This window comes from Sorex fumeus, unplaced genomic scaffold (genome assembly GCF_029834395.1).
Source record: "Sorex fumeus unplaced genomic scaffold, SorFum_2.1 ptg000072l, whole genome shotgun sequence".
NCBI lineage: Eukaryota > Metazoa > Chordata > Mammalia > Eulipotyphla > Soricidae > Sorex > Sorex fumeus.
The window spans coordinates 7,991,961-8,010,623 of NW_026606129.1; the positions used below are offsets into that span (position 1 = coordinate 7,991,961).

At 55.7% G+C, this 18,663-nt stretch overlaps 1 protein-coding gene across 1 annotated transcript in view; it reads right to left on the reverse strand.

Annotated features, from left to right (window-relative positions):
- Positions 1-15,621, reverse strand: part of RAD18 (RAD18 E3 ubiquitin protein ligase) — a 75,085-nt gene extending 59,464 nt beyond the window's left edge. The window contains exons 1-2 of the mRNA XM_056128988.1: positions 15,473-15,621; positions 8,570-8,651 (exon numbers count right to left, since the gene is read on the reverse strand). Coding sequence (XP_055984963.1) covers positions 8,570-8,651; positions 15,473-15,523 — 133 coding nt within the window. The 5' untranslated portion in view covers positions 15,524-15,621. The remainder of the gene's footprint in view (positions 1-8,569; positions 8,652-15,472) is intronic.
- Positions 15,622-18,663: the final 3,042 nt, after the last annotated feature.

Consider the following 18,663-nt stretch of genomic DNA (forward strand, 5'->3'; position numbering starts at 1 on the left):
GCGGCTTGGAACGCCTTCAAGAGCGTCAAAGAAATAGCTAAGAGGACAAAGAACCTCCAGCTCCGGGCACATCTCTTCGATTCCACTGTTCTTCCTGCATTAACATACGCCTCAGAGACCTGGGCCCTACAAAAACAGGATGAGAACGCTATTCGGGTCTCCCAAAGAGGAATCGAAAGAGCTATGCTTGGAGTATCATGCTTCACTCAAATGAGAGAAAGAATCCGGAGTTCTGACCTCTGTCAACAATCAAGAATCAGGGACGTTGTCTTGCTTGCCAAGGCGTCGAAAATCAGATGGGCTGGACTTTTAATGCGATTTGGAGACAACCACTGGACTAGAACCATTACCGACTGGATTCCACGGGATTTCAAAAGACTGAGTGGCCGCCCACCTACAAGATGGTCAGACTTCTTCATCAAGACCCTGAATGATCGGTTTGAGGCTCTTCGTGTTCCTAGAATGAACAGACGCCACTGGGCTACAACAGCACGTGACAGGGATGAATGGAGACGCTACTGGTGTCCGCTCGAGCACATCGATGATTAACGGGAAGTCAAGCGAGCAAGTGATCAAGCAGTGAAAGAAAAAGGGGTCCCCAGAAAACTGCTGGAGGGGCGTGTGTGTGTGTGTGTGTGTGTGTGTGTGGTGTGTCTTTATCTCCCCTGTTAGCTCTGCCACGAAGTGACGGCTAGCCAACCAGTCCCCTAATGAAGTGACCGCTAGCCAAACAACCCCCTAGGAAGTGACCGCTAGCCACCAGCCCCTAGGAAGTGACCGCTAGACACCAGCCCCTCACCTGACCCAGCCAACAGCGTCTCCGAGCACAGCGGCAGAGAATCGCGTGTGTCTCACATCAGCCCTGCCTCATCCCAGGGCTGCCTCTTACGAAAATAAAAGAGAAATACATTGATTACTGCCCCAAAGAATCTTACACGGCCTCTTAATTTACAAAAGGTCAGTAATGGAGCAGTTCATATTTCACATTTTTAAAAAATGAAATTAAATTGCTTTTTATTCTAACACAAGCCTCCATTAATTTTGTGAGTCAAATCTACAAAAGGCAAAAAGAAAAATGATGGTTGGTACTCCCTAAAAGAGTGGTGATTTAGCGGTGCCGGTGTCTCTGAGCCAGTGATTTCATCTGGAGTAAATGTTCTGAGCATCTCCTATTAGCAAGACAACAGAACTGCGTGCCAAGAGGACGGTCCATGAATCACAAAGCGCTCCCCGCTCACCGGCGCAGACAGGCAGAAGTTCACCCCTCCCCCAACACTCCTCCAAGCAGGAATCTGGATCAATTTCATCGACCCTCCCTAAGCCAATACAGCCCACGCAGACCTCGGGAACTGCAGGGCTGCAGGCGTCGGGCACATTATTCACATCTGAGAATCACAGGCAGAACACAGTGCTCATCTCACAACAGACGGGAAGAGTCTGAAAAGCAGCAGTGAGAGGGCAGGGTCGGTCACCTGGACACCCTGATGGGCAGCCGGACCTGGGTCCAAGTTAGCGCCAGCAGCTGCAGTTCCCGGGAGAAGAGACCCACCCAAACAAGTGACCCTGTTGAAAGCCCCTTCACTGCGGGCCCTAAGACCCGTGACAACCGAGTGGAGAAGCAGGAAAGAGGCTTTGAGCTAAGCAGAGTTCCCGGAAGTCAGGAGCGCTGAAATCTTCCCCAAACGGACGCATTCGAGTCTGTAGAAGAGAAAGTTCCCCCCTTCCCAGACCCCGCAAACGCCCAGCTCGGTACTGTCTCACTCCGGCCCTGCCCCCAGCCCCCACAGGGGCCGCAGGGCTCCGCTGAGGGCCGCTGGCCTCCACCACTGCATCCCCCTGGGGACATCAGTGGATTCTGGCGGGACAGGTGAAAATCATATAAACGGGGTGGGTGGGGACACGGCATGACAGAGCGGACAGGGGAGCCCCGGGAAGGCAGCAAGTGGGAGGGCCACGAGGGAGAAGGCGGGGAACACGCCCCAGGGCAGTTTCCCAGACTGGACACGGGTCAGCGCGGACAGAGGGGGCTGCAGAGACCGGCCACGTAGTGGGCACAGAGAACCCGCTCGCATCCCCCCGGGAGGCTGAGCAGTCATGGGCAGGGGGCGAGCAGTCTAGAGACAGAGCAAACCTCCCAGGAAGGGGGGGGGGGGTGCAGGCAGAAGGACCCCGCGGGGTCCCCCTATCCCTGAGACGACACGCAGAGAGGCACAAGTCACCTCACCGAGGACTCAGGTTTCTCAGTCAGGACAGTAATGCATGAACGATATGGAAACACCAACAAAGAAATACACGCATTTAAAAACTCATTTTAAAAACGCATTTCAGGACTGAAATCTACCTGGATTCTGTTCACTTTTTTAAATAGGGGCCTGCCCAGTGGAACTGGGGGCAGGGGTGATTCCCGGCCCAGTGTCGGGGTGTGGCAACACTCCAAGCCCAGCGATGCAGGACCTCTGGGCTGCCCTGCTGATGCCGGGCCCGATGCTCCGGCCCCGGCCGCTTCCCCAGCCCCAGGACTGGATTCTCAGTCACAACAGGCTCAGAAGACCCAGCCGCGCCCGCGCCGGGCAGATTGTCTCTCTCTCTCGGTCACTCGGACTCACGGGCAGCGGGGCCGGGGGGAGGCGGCAGAGGGAGCTGGAGGCGCACAAGGGCCGCCCACGGGGCCGCCGTGTTTGCTGTGAGAGGGGAGAGGAGGGAAAACGGGTCTGAGGGGCCGGGGCAGAGCACTGCCCTGTGGGCACACAGAGGTGGGCGTGCCCTGGGGAGCACTGCTGTTGGGAGCTGCCACTGCTCCGGGCAGCTGTGCCTGAGTGTGCGGCACTGCCATCGAACGTGCGGGCACTGCCACCTAGTGTGCGGGCCACGCCACGACCACAGGCCTCACTGCCTGGGCAGGAGCGAACACCAGGACCAGGCCAGCAGCCCCGCTCGCCACCACACAAACGGGACCTTACAAAGCCAGAGAGAGAAAACCCCAAAGAAAGTTAGATGGGAATTAAAGAAACGTATTGGGGGAAATGGCTGATTTCTTCACAAATCTGAGAGAAAAACAAGCGGTTTCAAGAAGCCTCATGAGAGGATGAGTTGGAAGAGAAACAGCATCAAGACTCAGTCAACTTGGGGCTGGAGCGACAGGACAGTGGGAGGGCGTTTGCCTTGCATGTGGCCAACACGGGTTCGATCCCTGGCATCCCATAGGGCCTCTCGGTGCCCTGCCAGGAGAAATTCCTGAGTGTAGAGCCAGGAGGAACCCCTGAAAATCGCCAGGTATGACCCAAAAAGCAAAAAATAAATAAAATAAAAAAGACTCCATCACCTCAATCTGACTTTCTTTTGGGGCCTGGTCGTGGCCTGACTCCCCTCACCCCTGACGGGGCTCACACTCCTGGGCCAGGGTCGCAGGATTTTTGTACCTGAAACGTTGGTTTCCCTAATCATAGCCAGTGACGCGGGAGTCCCATCCTGCTGCGCTCGGGGCCCGTGTGGGCCCAGGACTCAGACCCAGTGCTCAGGCCTCTGAGCCACCTCCCTGGTCCAAGGCCAGAGTATTGAAAGCAGCGAGAGAAAGTGACTCACTGTGGACAAGGTGATCCCCTGAAACTGCAACTGGCTCCTTACCCCCGAGCCACGGGGCCCTGCCTGCACACGGCCAGCCGGGCACAGGCCCGGACTCCATGTAAGATCCCCTGAGCACCACCCGGAGTGACTCAGGAGCACTGAGCCAGGAGGAAGCCCCGACATGGCCGGGCAGCCCCAACCCCAAAATCAATGAAAAGAATTTTATCAAGAAAAACTGGAGGTGTTTATGTCGGCCTCAGTTTCCCTCCACATGTTCACGTTACAGAATAAGAGTTTCTTACTCCAGCACACCAGCACCAGCCCCGCCCCACAGAGGTTCGTGGCAGTCACTGGTGCTGAGCATGTCACGGACACTCCTCTCTGGTCTCAGACCCGGTCCCCAGGCGTCGCTAGCTGCACAGCATTCTCCACTGTGTGCCAGGGTCAGTCCCAATGCTTCGAAGTCATTCATTCATTCATTCATTCATTTGCTCTTGGGTTTCGAGCCATACCAGGTGGTGCTATGCTCAGCTCAGGGGGAGGCTGCCTCTGTGAAAAGTGCGGGCTGGTGGGAGGCGGGGGAGGACATGAAGCCAAGAAGCCAACCAGGGTCCCCTGGCCGCAGCCCCCGTGCATGCACTCGGCCCCCTGCACCGCCTCTCCAGCCCCAGCCCCAGGGCCTTCAGGGAAGCACGGCCCTACAGACGTCGCAGACCTGTCACCTGTGTCCGCCCTGCAGGGTCACTGCACTAGCGGGAAGGGCCGCGCCTCACCAGGAAGCGATCAGCGTCCCCCTCCGACCCCTCTCTTCTCCTTCAGCCCTGACCACCACATTTCCACGTCAATCACTCAACATGCCTCTTACAACGACATCAGCAGAGATGTGGTGGGCTCTGGGCCCAGGGCCACTGACTAAATCAGGAACACGGGAGCCTCGCAGACCCGGCAGCCTCGGCTGGGGAAGGCTGCAGCCGTGACAATCCCGGTCACGTGCCCAGGAGTGCGGGAACCGGGGACACTGCCGGGCTCCTCACAAGGCCGATGAGAGTCGATCAGCAGCTCGCAAGCAACTCCCCTCCGCCCGCCCAAAGAGCTCAGAAGGGGCCCTGCCTGCCTTGGGCTGAGACTCGAGGAACTGAACCACTAGCAGGCCAGAGGCCAACAAGGCCTCGTGCTTGGGAAACCCGGGGCCCAGGGTCATTCTGCAGCATAGCGGGCCGGGAACAGCTGGGCACCCGGTCCTGGAGGGGGGCTCCGGGCCACACCCAGGAAACGCAGGTGCCGGGGATCCACCCGGGGTGGGTGCACACAAGATACCCTCGCAGGACCTCCAGGCGCTGTGGAACAAACTCCAGACACTCCAAGAGAAATGTGATGACGGCGAGGACTTAGTCCCGAAGGCCAAGACATGCAGAGACCGAAAAGTTCACAATTAGAAGAGGGGAAAAGGAATCCCAGGGACATAAAAGTTTGATATGAAAGATAAGGGCTGGCGAGATGGTCCAGTGGGTAAAGCTCTGGCCTCGCAGGCAGCAGGCAACCCAGGTTCATGTCCAGGAGCACAAGTGTGCCCTGAGCACCGTCAGGAGTGATCCCCAAGCTCAGAGCCGGGAGTCAGTTCTCAGCACTGCCAGGTATGGCCAAAAAAGAAAAAAGAAAAAGAACAGATAATTGGCTAGCTGACAGATAAGTTAAACTACTATTCAATATACTCAGGATTAAAATACATAATGAGGGGGTCTGGTGCCGCCAGCAGGTCAATCTGTACCTGTGAGGCGAGTGCATCAGCAGCCTGATGGCGCCTTCAGACTTCCAGATACCCCAAAATTGCTGCTGTGCCTTTGGCCAGACCCCAAAAACATGGGGCAAAGTTTACCAAGAAAGTAAACGGCCAAAAGTTAGGTATGTGGGAGATACACCCACAAACCACCTCCGGCTCAGCTACATAATTGGAGGCCTGGCCTCTCTGGTTCCTGATCGAACTGCTTAACAGCCAAAGTCCCAGAGACTCAGAAACGAATCTCAAAACCCAACGGCTTTTGGCAGAAATGTGTCTGGTCCCTAAAGTAGGTTACTGTCGCCAGGCCACCCCAGGTGGGAAAAGGTTTTGTGCCTTGGCCTATTCCCCCTGGCTGCCCAGTGGCCACCATCTAGAGGCCACTGGACAATCAGGTTTGGGTCCGCAGTGAGGAGACACGCAGGGCCTCACGGTTTGGGGATGGATCCAGCCCGTTCCTCCCCACACCAACGAGACCCCAAGTGGCCGCCCACGAACAGCCTCTCTCGCTCCTGATCAAGCTGTTTAATGGCCATGATCCCAGAGACTCAGAACCAAATCTCAGAACCCAGTGGCTTTGGGCAGAAATCTGTCCGGACCCGCAGTAGGTTACTGTTGCCGGGCCACCCCAGGGGGGAAAGGGTGCTGTCCCTCCGCCTGCTCCTAGGCGGCTCAGTGGCCGCCATCTTCCAGAGGCCATTGGACAGTCAGGTTTGGGCCCACAATGACGAGACACATGGGGCCTCACGGGATGGGGGTGGAGCCGGCCCTTTCCTCCCCACCCCAATAAGATCCCAAGTCACCACCCACAAATGGCCTTTCTGGCTCCTGATCAAGCCACTTAATGGCCATGATCCCAAAGACCAGAAACGAATCTTAGAACCCAAAGGCTTTTGGCAGAAATGCGTCCTGTTCCTGCAGTAGATTACTGGCGCTGGGCCACTCCAGGTGGGAATAGGTTTCGTGCCTTGGCCTGTTCCCCCTGGTGGCCTGGTGGCGGCCATCCTCCAGAGGCCACTGGACAGTCAGGTTTTGGCCCGCAGTGACAATACACGTGGAGCCTCAGGGTGGAACTGGCCCTTTCCTCCCGACCCCAATGAGACCACGAATTACCACCCACGGACGGCCTCTCTGGTTCCTGATCAAGTCACTTAACAGCCATGATCCCAGAGACTCAGAAACAAATCTCCAAACCCTGCAGCTTTTGACAGAAATGCATCCGGACCCGCAGTAGGTTACTGTCGCCGGGCCACCCCAGGAGGGTAAGGGTGCTGTCCCTCCGCCTGCTCCCCCTTGGCAGCTCAGTGGCCGCCATCTTCCAGAGGCCACTGGACAGTCAGGTTTGGACCCGCAGCGACGAGACACGTGGGGCCTCACGAGACGGGGGTGGAGCTGACCCTTTTCTCCCCACCCCAACAACACCGCGTGTTGCCGCCCACGAATGGCCTCTCTGGCTCCTTGATCAAGCTGCTTAACGGCCATGATCCCAGAGGCTCAGGAACAAATCTCGGAACCCAGCAGGTTTTGGCAGAAATCCCTCCAGATTTAAGTGTTAAAATTTCGAAATTACAAAATTGCGCGGTCACTACTACAGTCACGTGACATCATGTTATTCATAACCAGCAATAGAAAACAAATTGTCTACTGTTGCCTTTTCAGCAGATCTGAGTGTTGGGGTAAAATCCCAAATAATAATGGTGGGTCTGGTGTCAAAATACTGAATGTGATCAAAGTAGAGAGAGAGTAATGTGGAAATCATCTGCCCCACAGGTAGGGGGAGGGTGTGGGATGGGGGTGTACTGGGGTTGCTGGGGGTGGAGAATGGGCACTGGTGAAGGTACAGGTGTTTCACTGTATGGCCGAGACTTAGACCCGAAAGCTTTGTAACTGCTCTCACGGTGATTCAATAAAGAAAATTATAAAAAATGAAGAAAAAAAAAGTAAGGTGGAGTTCATGCCCAGTTCAATCAGCTAATGAATAAATAGCAGTGCTCCTACATTAAAAAAAGATACACAATGAGGAGAGAGATGGACTTAGTTCCAACCAAAAAGGAAATATGGGGCCAGAATGACAGTACAGGGGTAGGGCAGGAGCTTTGCACACGGCCAACCCAGGTGAATCCCCAGCCCCCCATGTGGCCCCCCAAGCATCGCCAGGAGTAGCTGCTGAGAGCGCAGAGCCAGGAGTAAGCCCTGAGCACTGCTGTGCATGGCCCCAAAGTGAAACGAAAAAGATAACATCAAAGATCATTGGTAACACCGAAAATGAAGTCTTCACTCGATCAGACTGTTACTAAGACACTGTAGAAAAGATCAATAAAGTTGTAACAATAGAAACGATCCCAAATTAAGCACTGGGGGAAACAGGAGCAGAGAAGAAACCTCAGAGTTTGGAGGGAAATCTCAAATAGAAGGTGAGTGCGGTCTAACAAGCTGGGATCGGAACGGAGGGAGGACGTGGGAGCCTGTGGAAAGAGGAACACCCTAGGTAACAGCCGAAATCTACCGTGACGGAAGGGCTGGGTGACAGGACAGCAGGGAGGGCCCTGGCCATGTAAGCGGCTGACCCGGGCTCGATCCCCGGCAGCCCCTACGGTCTGCTGAGCACCGCCAGGCCTGATCCCTGAGCGCAGAGCCAGGAGGGTTGATCCTGAACATCACTGGGTGTGGCCCCCAAACCAAAAGAAAATAAAAATGTATCAAGACATAATCCCATAGATTGAATCGTCACAGCCCACGCGGCTCCCTGGGGAGTCACAGCCCAGGGGTTTGGACTTTCACAGCCCACGCGGCTCCCTGGGGAGTCACAGCCCAGGGGTTTGGACTTTCTGCAGCATGGGGCCCTGAGGACATCTCCGAATTCTCCAGCACCCATACCCCAGCAGGAAGTAACACAGACACCAACGAAACACAAACACACAAGCTCAAGGAGTAACCATCAGACAAGGATGTAATGACCACCAGCTCAGGGGACCATCAGAACCATCAGCTCAGGGAACCATCAAACAAGGATGTAATGGCTCCATGGTGAGATAGAACAATTCTCTTTTACTGAGGCATGTTTTAATAATTTAATTAGCCATTTAATGAAGCAAGCAATATAAATTATTTTGTGCCTGCAAAAAACAGAAAAGAAAAAAGTGCGCACCTAACTTTGCTGTTAAATGAACATTATCTTATGAGGAATCACCAGGTACTTTCTGGCTCATAGAAACAGCCTGTACTCACAGTTATGGGAACACTGAGGAATCATCATGGCAATGTTGAAGTACTCAAAGCAGATTCCGCAGCGCAGTAGATCATCTATCGTCTGAAACACAAGAATGCACACAGACATCAGAAAGACCCAAGGCTGGAGTGAGTGTCTGCCAGAATATTCTTTCCCCAGCCCCGAAAAAATGTGTGACTTAACAATACCTCTTTGTCACTGCACAACCTCAAAATTAACTTGCCCCGGCTAAGCCCGGGAAAGCCCACCCGGAGGAGTCCAGCACACTCCATGCCCGGCGGGGTAGGGGTGATAGGGCAGACCTGGCGCTCTGTAAGCCAGAGTCCCCACGCCAACCCCCAGCACCACACGATCCACCAAGAGCAAGCCCCAGTCAAGGAGTGGCCCCTGAGCACTGAGTCAGGAGTGGCCCCTAAGCACGGCCAGGTATGGCCCCAAACAAGAACTAAAGTGTCAGGTCAGGTGACGCGGAACACTGGAGGACAAAGCGGCTACCCTGAGAGGCCTGTGCAGGCCAGCCCCTCCTCAGTCGCGTGTTCCTGCCCGGCCTCCACGTCCCCAGCTCCTTCTCCTCAGAGGGTTTCGGCTTCTATCACTGCTGGCCGACGCCTCACGGCAGTGCCTCCAGGATAAGTGGGCACAGATCATCCCAGAAGGTCTGAGCTGCAGACAGTCCCCACACTCAGAGCAGGCGTGGGGCTGGGGCTAAGCGTGGCACCAAAGCCCTGCGGTCTGCAGGGCACGTCCTACGGCACCGCCCAGGGGAGACGCACCGGGCCGCACGGGCAGCCTGGACACTGCAGCAAAGCAGATGGGCCGGCTGGAACGCAACCACCGCACCCTGGGCTTGCCTGCACACTCCCGTCTCAGGGCTTGTTCTTTCCCGGTCTCGCAACAGAGCAGCCACCGCTGACGGCCATGGGCCAGGGCCAGAGTCAGAGGGACTCTGCTTATCCCCAGTGTCAAAAAATGCAAAGTAGGACCAGAACTTGCAAAACACAAAAATGTGACAGACTCATGAGGAAGAAAAGAGAAAATGCCCAAATATATGAGATCAGAGACGAGAGGGGAGAAATTACAGCAGACCCTTCAGAAATTCAAAATATAATGAGCGGTAACTCGGAATAACTTCATGCTCTGAAGCCAGAGGCCCCAAGGATAGGTCACGAGAGCCGCGACCTCCCGAGCTGAGCAAGGAGGAAGAACGCCCGGCCAGGCCCGTCACACGGCACACTGAGACAGCAACAAGAATCTCTCCGGGAATAAAAGTCCCGGTCCAGATGGGGTCACTGGAGAGTTTTATCAAACCTTCAAAGAAGACTTAATGTCCAAATCAATCTTAGGGGGAAATACACACACACACACACACACACACGTGTGTGTGTGTGTGTATATATATATGTACATATATATATATATGCATACAGGTTCAAACTTTAACAACATGTTACTAATCTCCTAAGAAGGGCTTAATGGCTCCTGGGTGAGATATAACAATCTTCACTTGCCTCTAAGAAAACTTTTTTGGGCCATTTTTAGTGGATTATTCATAACTAAAGGTAAAGGCCCTCCCGTTGATCATCGATTTGCTCGAGCAGGCCCAGTAACGTCTCCATTGGAGACTTTGTTGTTATTGTGTCTGGCATATCGAATACTCTCGGTAGCTTGCCGGGCTCTCCGAGAGGGGCGGAGGAATCACTAGCAATACAAAAATAAATTAACAGTAGTGGGATTTAAATTAATATTCAAATATTAAATGTAATCAATTATTGTGAACAACTTTATAAAAACAAAATTAAATTAAAAAAAATATTTACTGCCTGTACTCCTTAAGCCCTTCCAAAATACCGAAGAATCCTTCCTAACACCTTCTACGAAGCTGACATTACTCTAATTCCCAAAGCAGACAGAGACACTTCCAGAAAAAAAACTTTCAGGATAATCTCCCTGATGAACACCAATGCAAAAAGTCCTTAACAAAATCTTAGCAAGCCAAATCCAACAACATAGCAAAAAAATTATATGCCACAATCAAGTGGGACTCATTCCAGGGTTGCAAGGATGGTTCAACAGACGCAAAACAACTAATGGAATTCCCTAATTTACCACTGGGGTGAAAGATAAAAATCATGTGATCAGAGCACTTGAAGCAGTGAAAGCTTTTGGCAAGACCCAACAGCATTCCATAATAAGCTGACAGCCAATATGAAAAGCTGAACATAAAACTCTCCATCTCAACAGTGCAAAAGCTGAAAGCATTCCCTTTGCGATCGGCACGCGGCAAGGATGTCCAGTGTCCACGCTCATTCAAGATCGTATTAGAAGTCCTGGCGCCAGTAATCAGGTAAGAAAAACAAATCAGAAGGATCCAAACTGGAAAAGGTAAAGGCCCTCCCGTTGATCGTCGATTTGCTCGAGCGGGCCCAGTAACGTCTCCATTGGAGACTTTGTTGTTACTGTGTCTGGCATATCCAATACTCTCGGTAGCTTGCCGGGCTCTCCGAGAGGGGCGGAGGAATCGAACTCGGGTCGGCCATGTTGGCCGCTTGTAAGGCGAACGCCCTACCCGCTGTGCTATCGCTCCAGCCCCAAACTGGAAAAGGAGAAGTGAAATTCTCATTATCTGCAGATGATGTGAAGACCCTAAAAGAGCCACAAAAAAGCTCCCAGAAACAAGAAACCAATTCAGCAAAGCAGCCGACTACAAAGTCAATACACAAAAATCAGTTGCATTCTTATGTACAAAGAATCAGAGGAGAAACAGATCAAGGTCCGTCTCATTTAGAATAGTGTCCCAGAACATCAAGTATCGTGAAAACCTTAAATCACTGAAGAAAGTGACAGAAGACCTAGGAAATGGACAAAATGCCCTGATATTGTCAAAACGACCCTCCTCCCTAGTTATTATATAAATAAACGCAATCCCCGTCCAGATCCAGGCGACATTCTTCAAGGACCTAGAAAAGTCAATAATAACGTTTTTATGGAATCAGAAGGGACCACGAATAGCCAGAGCCAGGCTGCAAAATAAGAAACTGGGAGGCATCCGTCCTCTAATCTGCACCATAAGCCACAAGTGATACACAGACTGGCGCTGGACTAGAGACCCTCTGACCCGGGGCAGAATCGATATCCCAGACAAATTCCCGTAAAAAAAAGTTGATTTCTGAGAAAGGAGCTGAGAACACGAAATGGAGTAAACCTGGCCTGCTCCACAAATGGTGCTGGAGAAGCCACATGGATGAGACTAGAGCTAGATCCGTATCTCACACCTTCCAGAGAATTCAAAGCAGATCAAAGACCTTGAGATCTGACCCAAAACTCCAGGGTACACCGAGGAAAATATAGGCGAATCACTCCACACTTTGGGCCTCAAATGGAGTCTTCGGCGACATGACACCACTGGCAAAAGCAACAGAATTAAAAATAAACCAATGGGACTACATCGATTTACAGTTTCTGCGGGCAAAAGCATCACAGGCTAACACTGACAGGGGAAAACGCATTTGCATTCACGGCATCAGAGGAAGTCCATACAAAGCACCCACGAAGAGCAACAAGAAAAAATGCAAAAGCCCCATCCAAAAACAGGGAGAGGAAATGAACAAACAGTTCTCCGAAAAAGAGATGTGGGTGGCCAAGGCACGTGAAAGGCTGCTCAGTGTCACCCATCTAGGGGAATCCAAACCAAGGCGACAACGAGGCGTCACCTCACACAGGAGGAAGCACGCTATCAGAGTGGAGTGGTCGCTATCAGAGTGGAGTGGTCGGTCTGTGCTGTCACGGACTGCGGACTGCGGGGGAGAATGTTGCCTGGCTCAGCCCTGTGGCAAAGCGCAGGAGCGTTCTTGGAAACTCAGACTCAGCTGCCAGGAGGCCCGGGGAGTCTGCCTAGGGTTCCCACCCCGGACAGGAAACCATTCTCATGCTGCACTCAGTACACAGCCAAGGCCTGGAACCACCTCGGCACCCGATGACAGTGAACGGGCGACGGGGACGTGGGATACACACGTGGCGGGACACTGCTGGCGTGAGGAGCGATGAAAGAGAGCAATCAGCTGCAACGGGATGACCTGGAGGAAGACGGGCCCAGGAGGGTCTCACTCGTCTGTGGCCTGCAGGACACTGGACGGGTATGGACTGTAGTGAAGGGGCTGCCTACATCACCCCAGCCCCGAATACAGGGAGGACAGAGAAGGAAATAAACAGGGGAAGAAAAACCTGAGGAAGGAACAGGGTGAGGGCAGGGGCCGTGGCGGCGCTGTGGTCTGGAACACGCACAGACATCCGGACAACACTGGAAACATGAGACCCAGACTTCAGAGACCAAATGCGCTGGCAGGGGTGGGGTGGGGGTGAGGAACCTGGGCACTGGTGGAGGGAGGCTGACAGGGTGGGGACGGGGCTAGGCATGTAGCCAAAACTCAATTATGGGGGCTGGAGCCATAGCACAGCGGGGAGGGTGTTTGCCTTGCACGCAGCTGACCCGGGTTCGATTCCCAGCATCCCATAGTGTCCCCCGAGCACCGCCAGGAGTGATTCCTGAGTGCATGAGCCAGGAGTAACCCCTGAGCATCGCTGGGTGTGACCCAAAAAGCAAAAAAAAAGAAAAAAAAAGAAGCCATGAGATATACAATAATCTTCACTAACTTTCTGCTAAAGAAACATTTTTTCAATCATACTGTTAGCAAATTATTGATAACAGGCAATACAAAATAAACTAGTGAGGCCTGCCGTGGGGGCAGGCTTCAGGGGTGGTTGGGGAAATTGGACCATGGTGAAAGGAAGGTGTAAAGGTGATGTGACTGGTGTTGGAATACTGAGTGCCTGTAACAAATCATCACGAACAACTTCATAAACCACAGTGTTTGGATAAAGTGTAAGAGGAAAATAAAAAATCTATATTTTAAATGCCACAGAATATGGACACGTTTCAGTGGAAACAAACAGAAATCTGAGAGGGCGGAAGCACATCCCAAGGGTAGGGCGCTCGCCTTTCCCGCAGCTGACCAGGTTCAAGCTCCAAACCCTGGCGCCCCATACGGTCCCCTGAGCCCATCAGGAGTGATCCCTGAGCACAGAGTCAGGAGTAAGCCCTGAGCACTGTCAGGTGTGGTCGAAAGACAAAATCAAACGAGAAGAGCTGCGGACAGTAAGTGTGGCGGGGCATACGCCACCGGAGCACGGGTCCCAGGCACGAGCCCTCTGCCAGAAAACACACGTGCAGACCGGGGCGCGACTCGCTCCAGGTACCAGCGTCCTTCTTCGGGCGGGCACTGGGACTGCCAGTCTCGTTTTCTTGAAGGTAAGAATGCCAGAAAACACACGTGCAGACCGGGGCGCGACTCGCTCCAGGTACCAGCGTCCTTCTTCGGGCGGGCACTGGGACTGCCAGTCTCATTTTCTTGAAGGTAAGAAATCACTCCAGAGCCACGACTTCCGGGAGCAGCTACCTCCTTCCCTGTCCCTGGACGGGAGTCGGGCAGCTCCCGTATAACAGACAATGGTCACACACTGCCGACGGTGGACTCAAGCCGCGGCGCTGATGGAGGGTCCAGCAGCCCTGTCCTCGAGCACTCGCTGGGGCTGAACACCGAGCAGGGCAGAGACCCCGCAGGAAGGCGCAGGGACCTGGGACTGCCAAGCCGGCAGCTCTTCGGGCCCTAGCGGGTGGCATTGCCCTTGCATCCATCCCACCCGGTTCAAGTACTGACGCCACAAATGACTCCCCCAGCACTGCCAGGGGTCACTCTGCACCGCTGGGTGGCCCTGAACCCCCAAAACAAACCAGCGAGCTTGCATTTCCTTTACCAATTCAATCTTTACAACAGCCAATAAAAAGGGGAGAAATTCCCAGCACATTTAAAGAGTCAACAATAATAAAAATTAAAAATGATATTCGCTGAATGCTCTCTAGTTGAGTTTCAACAGCGCGGAGGAAGCGGTTGCTGTTTTTTTCATTGAATTACCGTGAGATACACAGTAACAAAGTTGTTGCCGATTGTTTTAGTCAACGTGCCAACACCAGCGCACATTCCCAGCACCCCGCCCCGCCAGCAAGTTAGTTGAGCACCAACTCTGCGCCCGTGCCTGAGTCCGACAAATCAATTCGGGCCCAATCCCATGGCCCCGGCCAGTGCCAGGAACTGTGCTCAGGGCTGTCCAGTTCCCACAGAGCGGCCTAGAGGGCAGATGGGGGCAGCCAGCGCCACTGAGCCTCTTGGCACCCAGCAAGGGTCCAGCAGACGCTGTTTCCCTGGGCCACTGCCCCAGTCCCCGCTGCCCTCACCTTTCAGCGCGCCCAGGAACCGGCCAGGGAAGACCCTGGGGCGCCGAGGGGGGCGCGGGGGCGGGTGGGAGGAGGGTCGAGAGGAAAACGCAAGGCTGCCCCGTCAGAAACGGAAACCACCGCCTGGACCAGACCTGGCCGGTGCCCAGGTGCCCAGGACCGGCGCCCAGGGCTGTCCGGTTGGGAAAGGCGCTTGCTGGGGAGGGCGGGGACGGGGCCAGAGGGAGGGGACAGACCCTGGGAGGGGGACGGGGGGCAGGGCCAGCTAGGGAGGAGGGAGGGAGGGAGGGAGGGGACAGGCCCAGGGAGGGGACTAGGGAACGGGCAGAGTTAGGGGGCAGGGGCCAGGCGCCAGGAGGTGAGGGGACAGGCCCAGCGAGGGGGCGACGGGACAGGCCCAGCGAGGGGGCGACCGGACAGGCCCAGCGAGGGGGCGACCGGACAGGCCAGCCGGGCTTCCGGGCAGCCGGCGGGCGCGCCGAGGGGCGTCGGCCGGACCCGGGTCCGCGGCCGGCGGTCACCGCGGCGGCCGCCCGGGGCGCGACAACGGCGGGACGGGCCGCGGCCCTTCCGGGCGGCCGGCGCGCGCGCCCCACGGCCCCGGGGCGCTCACCTTCATCACCGCCAGGCCCGGCGGCCACCGAGGCTCGGCGAGCGAGTCCATGGTCCCTCCCGGCGGGCTCGGCCAGCCGGCGGCCTCCCGCGCTCCACGGCCACTCGAAAATCCCCGCGCTGCTCGCGCGCGTCATCCGCCCGCGCCGCGGCCGCGCCCCGCGCGGAGCATGCCGGGAGTCGTAGTCCGCGCGCGAGGCCGCCGCTCTGCGCCTGCGCGCGCTGCCCCCGCTCCCCGCCGTGGCCTGGGGTCGGTGCGGGGACCGGACCCGCGAGAAACGGGTGTCCCCGTGCAGTGCCGTGCACCGTCCTCGCTCAGCACAGGAGCTCCTGCCAAAAACGGGAATGGAGTTTCCTGGTTTCCACGGCGCTCAGAGGCCAAGGAGGATTTCTGGACTTAAAATGGAAGCCTTTAAAAAAAAGTTTTTTAATTAAACTAAACTTTTTTTTTTTTTGGATCACTTTTGGAAGTGCTCAGGGGACCAATGGGATGCTGGGGATTGAACCAGGGTGGGTTGCATGCGAGGCAATTGCCTTGATCCTGTGTTATCTCTTCAACCCCAATCCTCCCTCTTTTTTTGTTTGTTTGACTTTCTGGGTCACACCCAGCGGTGCTCGGGGGTTACTCCTGGCTCTGCACTCAGGAATCACTCCTGGCGGTGCTTGGGGGGGACCCTATGGGATGCTGGGAATTGAACCCGCATGGGCCACGTGCAAGTTCACGTGCTACTGTGAACTACTGTGCCATTGCTCTAGCCCCTAAACTAAACGTTTGATTTAAAGTCACTTCTCTTCTTCGGAGCAGCTAGTTCGGGTGATGTTTCCCCATGCAGGTTTCCCAGCGCGGGTGGGCTTTTAGTACAAGTTACTGCATTCAGTGCACACTGCGGGCCATAGCTTTGTTGAGGAGACACATGTCCAGCCCCACGAGTGTGGGCCAGGCTGGTTGCTGTCATGCCTAGAGCTGAGTGTCACTGAGCGGCTGAGGAGAGCAGGCACACTTCGTCCACCCAGGTAGTGAGGTAATGCCAGTAGACTCTCCCTGAAGGCTGTCACCAGCACATCTGCACACTCACCCCTGCCTGGGCACCCCACTCCCTGTGTCCCGCGCCCCCGGGGGTCCCCTGCCCCCTTCTCTGCACACTGAGTTCTGAGTACTTGTGGGTGGCAGGACCGTGAGTTTTGCACAAGTTCCCCCAGTGTCCCTTGGGGACATCTCTCTTGTCATCTGAGGACCAGTGTGCTGAAGGAGACCTCGTCTGAGCCTGGGTGGTCCCCAGGGGCCTTTCCCAGCCTGTGCCCCCGACCAGTCAGTCATCCTGCTACCAACTGCAATGACACAAAGAGCAACCGTATGCGCCCTAGCTGATGCATACCAGGGTGCGAAGCATCATTCTATGGCCCTGGCTCAGGCCTACCCCCGTCCCAGGAGGCCAGAGCCATTAACAGGACCAGGCACCGCGGGGGAGCAGGTGGCCAGCGGAACCAGCTGATGCCCCTAGAGCAGAGGAGCCAAGGGGCCGGGTCAGGGTCAGCACATCTTGTGGTCGACTCCACCCTCTGAGGCTCCCGGAAGCTGCCCCCAGAGGGCGGAAGAGGGGGGCCAGGTGGGTTGTCTCTGCAGCTAGAGCGTCAGGCGATGGACCCCAGGCAGGGGGGTGAGGGAGTGGGGCCACGTGGCCCAGCTCTGGCTGCGGAGGCAGGGAAGGGGAGTGAGGGCTGGGGAGAGGCCAGGAAGGAGGCCGGCCAGGACCCACCTGAGCGGGCCCGCGTTCCTGATACTGGCTGCAGGCAAGGTCATTAGGTTTTATGTTTGTTTGTTCACTTTAATTTGGGTTTTGGTCTGGTTTGGGGCCACTCCTGATAGTTACTCCTGGCTCTGCACTCAGGAATCACTCCTGGCAGTGCTTGGGGGCTGGGTAGCCAGGGATCAAGCCCGGGAGCTGTGTGCAAGGCGCGTACGTTACAAGTCAGGACTCAACCAGTGGCCACTGGTGGCTTCACCTCACCTGGGGCTGTCCAGCCAGAGCTGAGAGGGGGTCTGGGGGCGAGGTGGACAATGGTCCATGCCTGAGCTGGAGGCCATGCTCCCCCCTACCCAGACACAGCCACTCGTGACCTTCCTCCCTGAGGTCCCCATGCACCCCCCACGGACCATGGTGGCAATCGCTGACAGGTGTCACTCACCAGGCTGGAGGCGGGCATCCGTGGTGCCACGGGTCCAGATCTCAACTCCTCCTGGCCAGTGCTCACACCGCAATCCCCAGTCTGGCCCCCAGTGAGGAACCGGGGGTGGGGAGAGCCAGGCCACCAGGCAGGCAGAGTTTGGGCTGCTGGAACAGATCCAATCCCCACGCCATGTCTCTGCTGCTCACGGGGGCAAATCCAGCCCTGAGTCTTGCCAAAATCGGGGGCACGGAATTTAATCAAGCTTTCGGGATCCCAGCTAGGGAGCCCCACTCAGAGCAGGAACGCTAGACCCCCAAAACCAGAAAATGGGTGGCAGCTTGTGGTCAGAGCCAGAGGCCCTGTTCCAGGACAGACGTGTGGCAGAGGGAGCCCTGTTCTGCCTGGCTCACGTCCTGATTCGAACGAGGGAGCCTGAACACACGGGACATTCATTTACTATCATGTGCGGCCGCAGCAGCATCTGATGTAGGGGGAGGCTGGGACATGCGCCCTGCTGTGTATCAGGGCGGTGCCATGAGTTGGCGAGTTATTTGGAAATGTTTTATAAGGTAAAGCAGATTTGGGAAAACGGAGTTGTCCCATCTAGATGATGGCTTCAGAGATAAATTTCACGGTCCTGCGTGAAAACCCCTTCACCCCGCATGCTATCCCGCAAGTGGCCACGCGGGGGCAGTAGCGCACCACAGATGTGGGCTCCAGTTGTGGGAAAGCTGTGGACTTAGGCTGGTGGCCCAGCTGAGCCGTACTGGCGCCCCCTCCCCCAACACACACACACACACACACACACACACACACACACACACACACACACACACAGACTCCTGGGCCCCCTTTAAGCGACCCGAGCCCCAGCATCAATCTCGATGCTCTCCAGGGGAGAAGGGGGGACAGGGCGAGGACACCCCACCCGTGTCTCTGCCCCGGGCAGAGCTGGGCGCCTCGTCCCCAGGAGACACCAGGAAGGAGGTCAGCCGAAGGGAGGGTGGCCCCCGCTGCCCACCT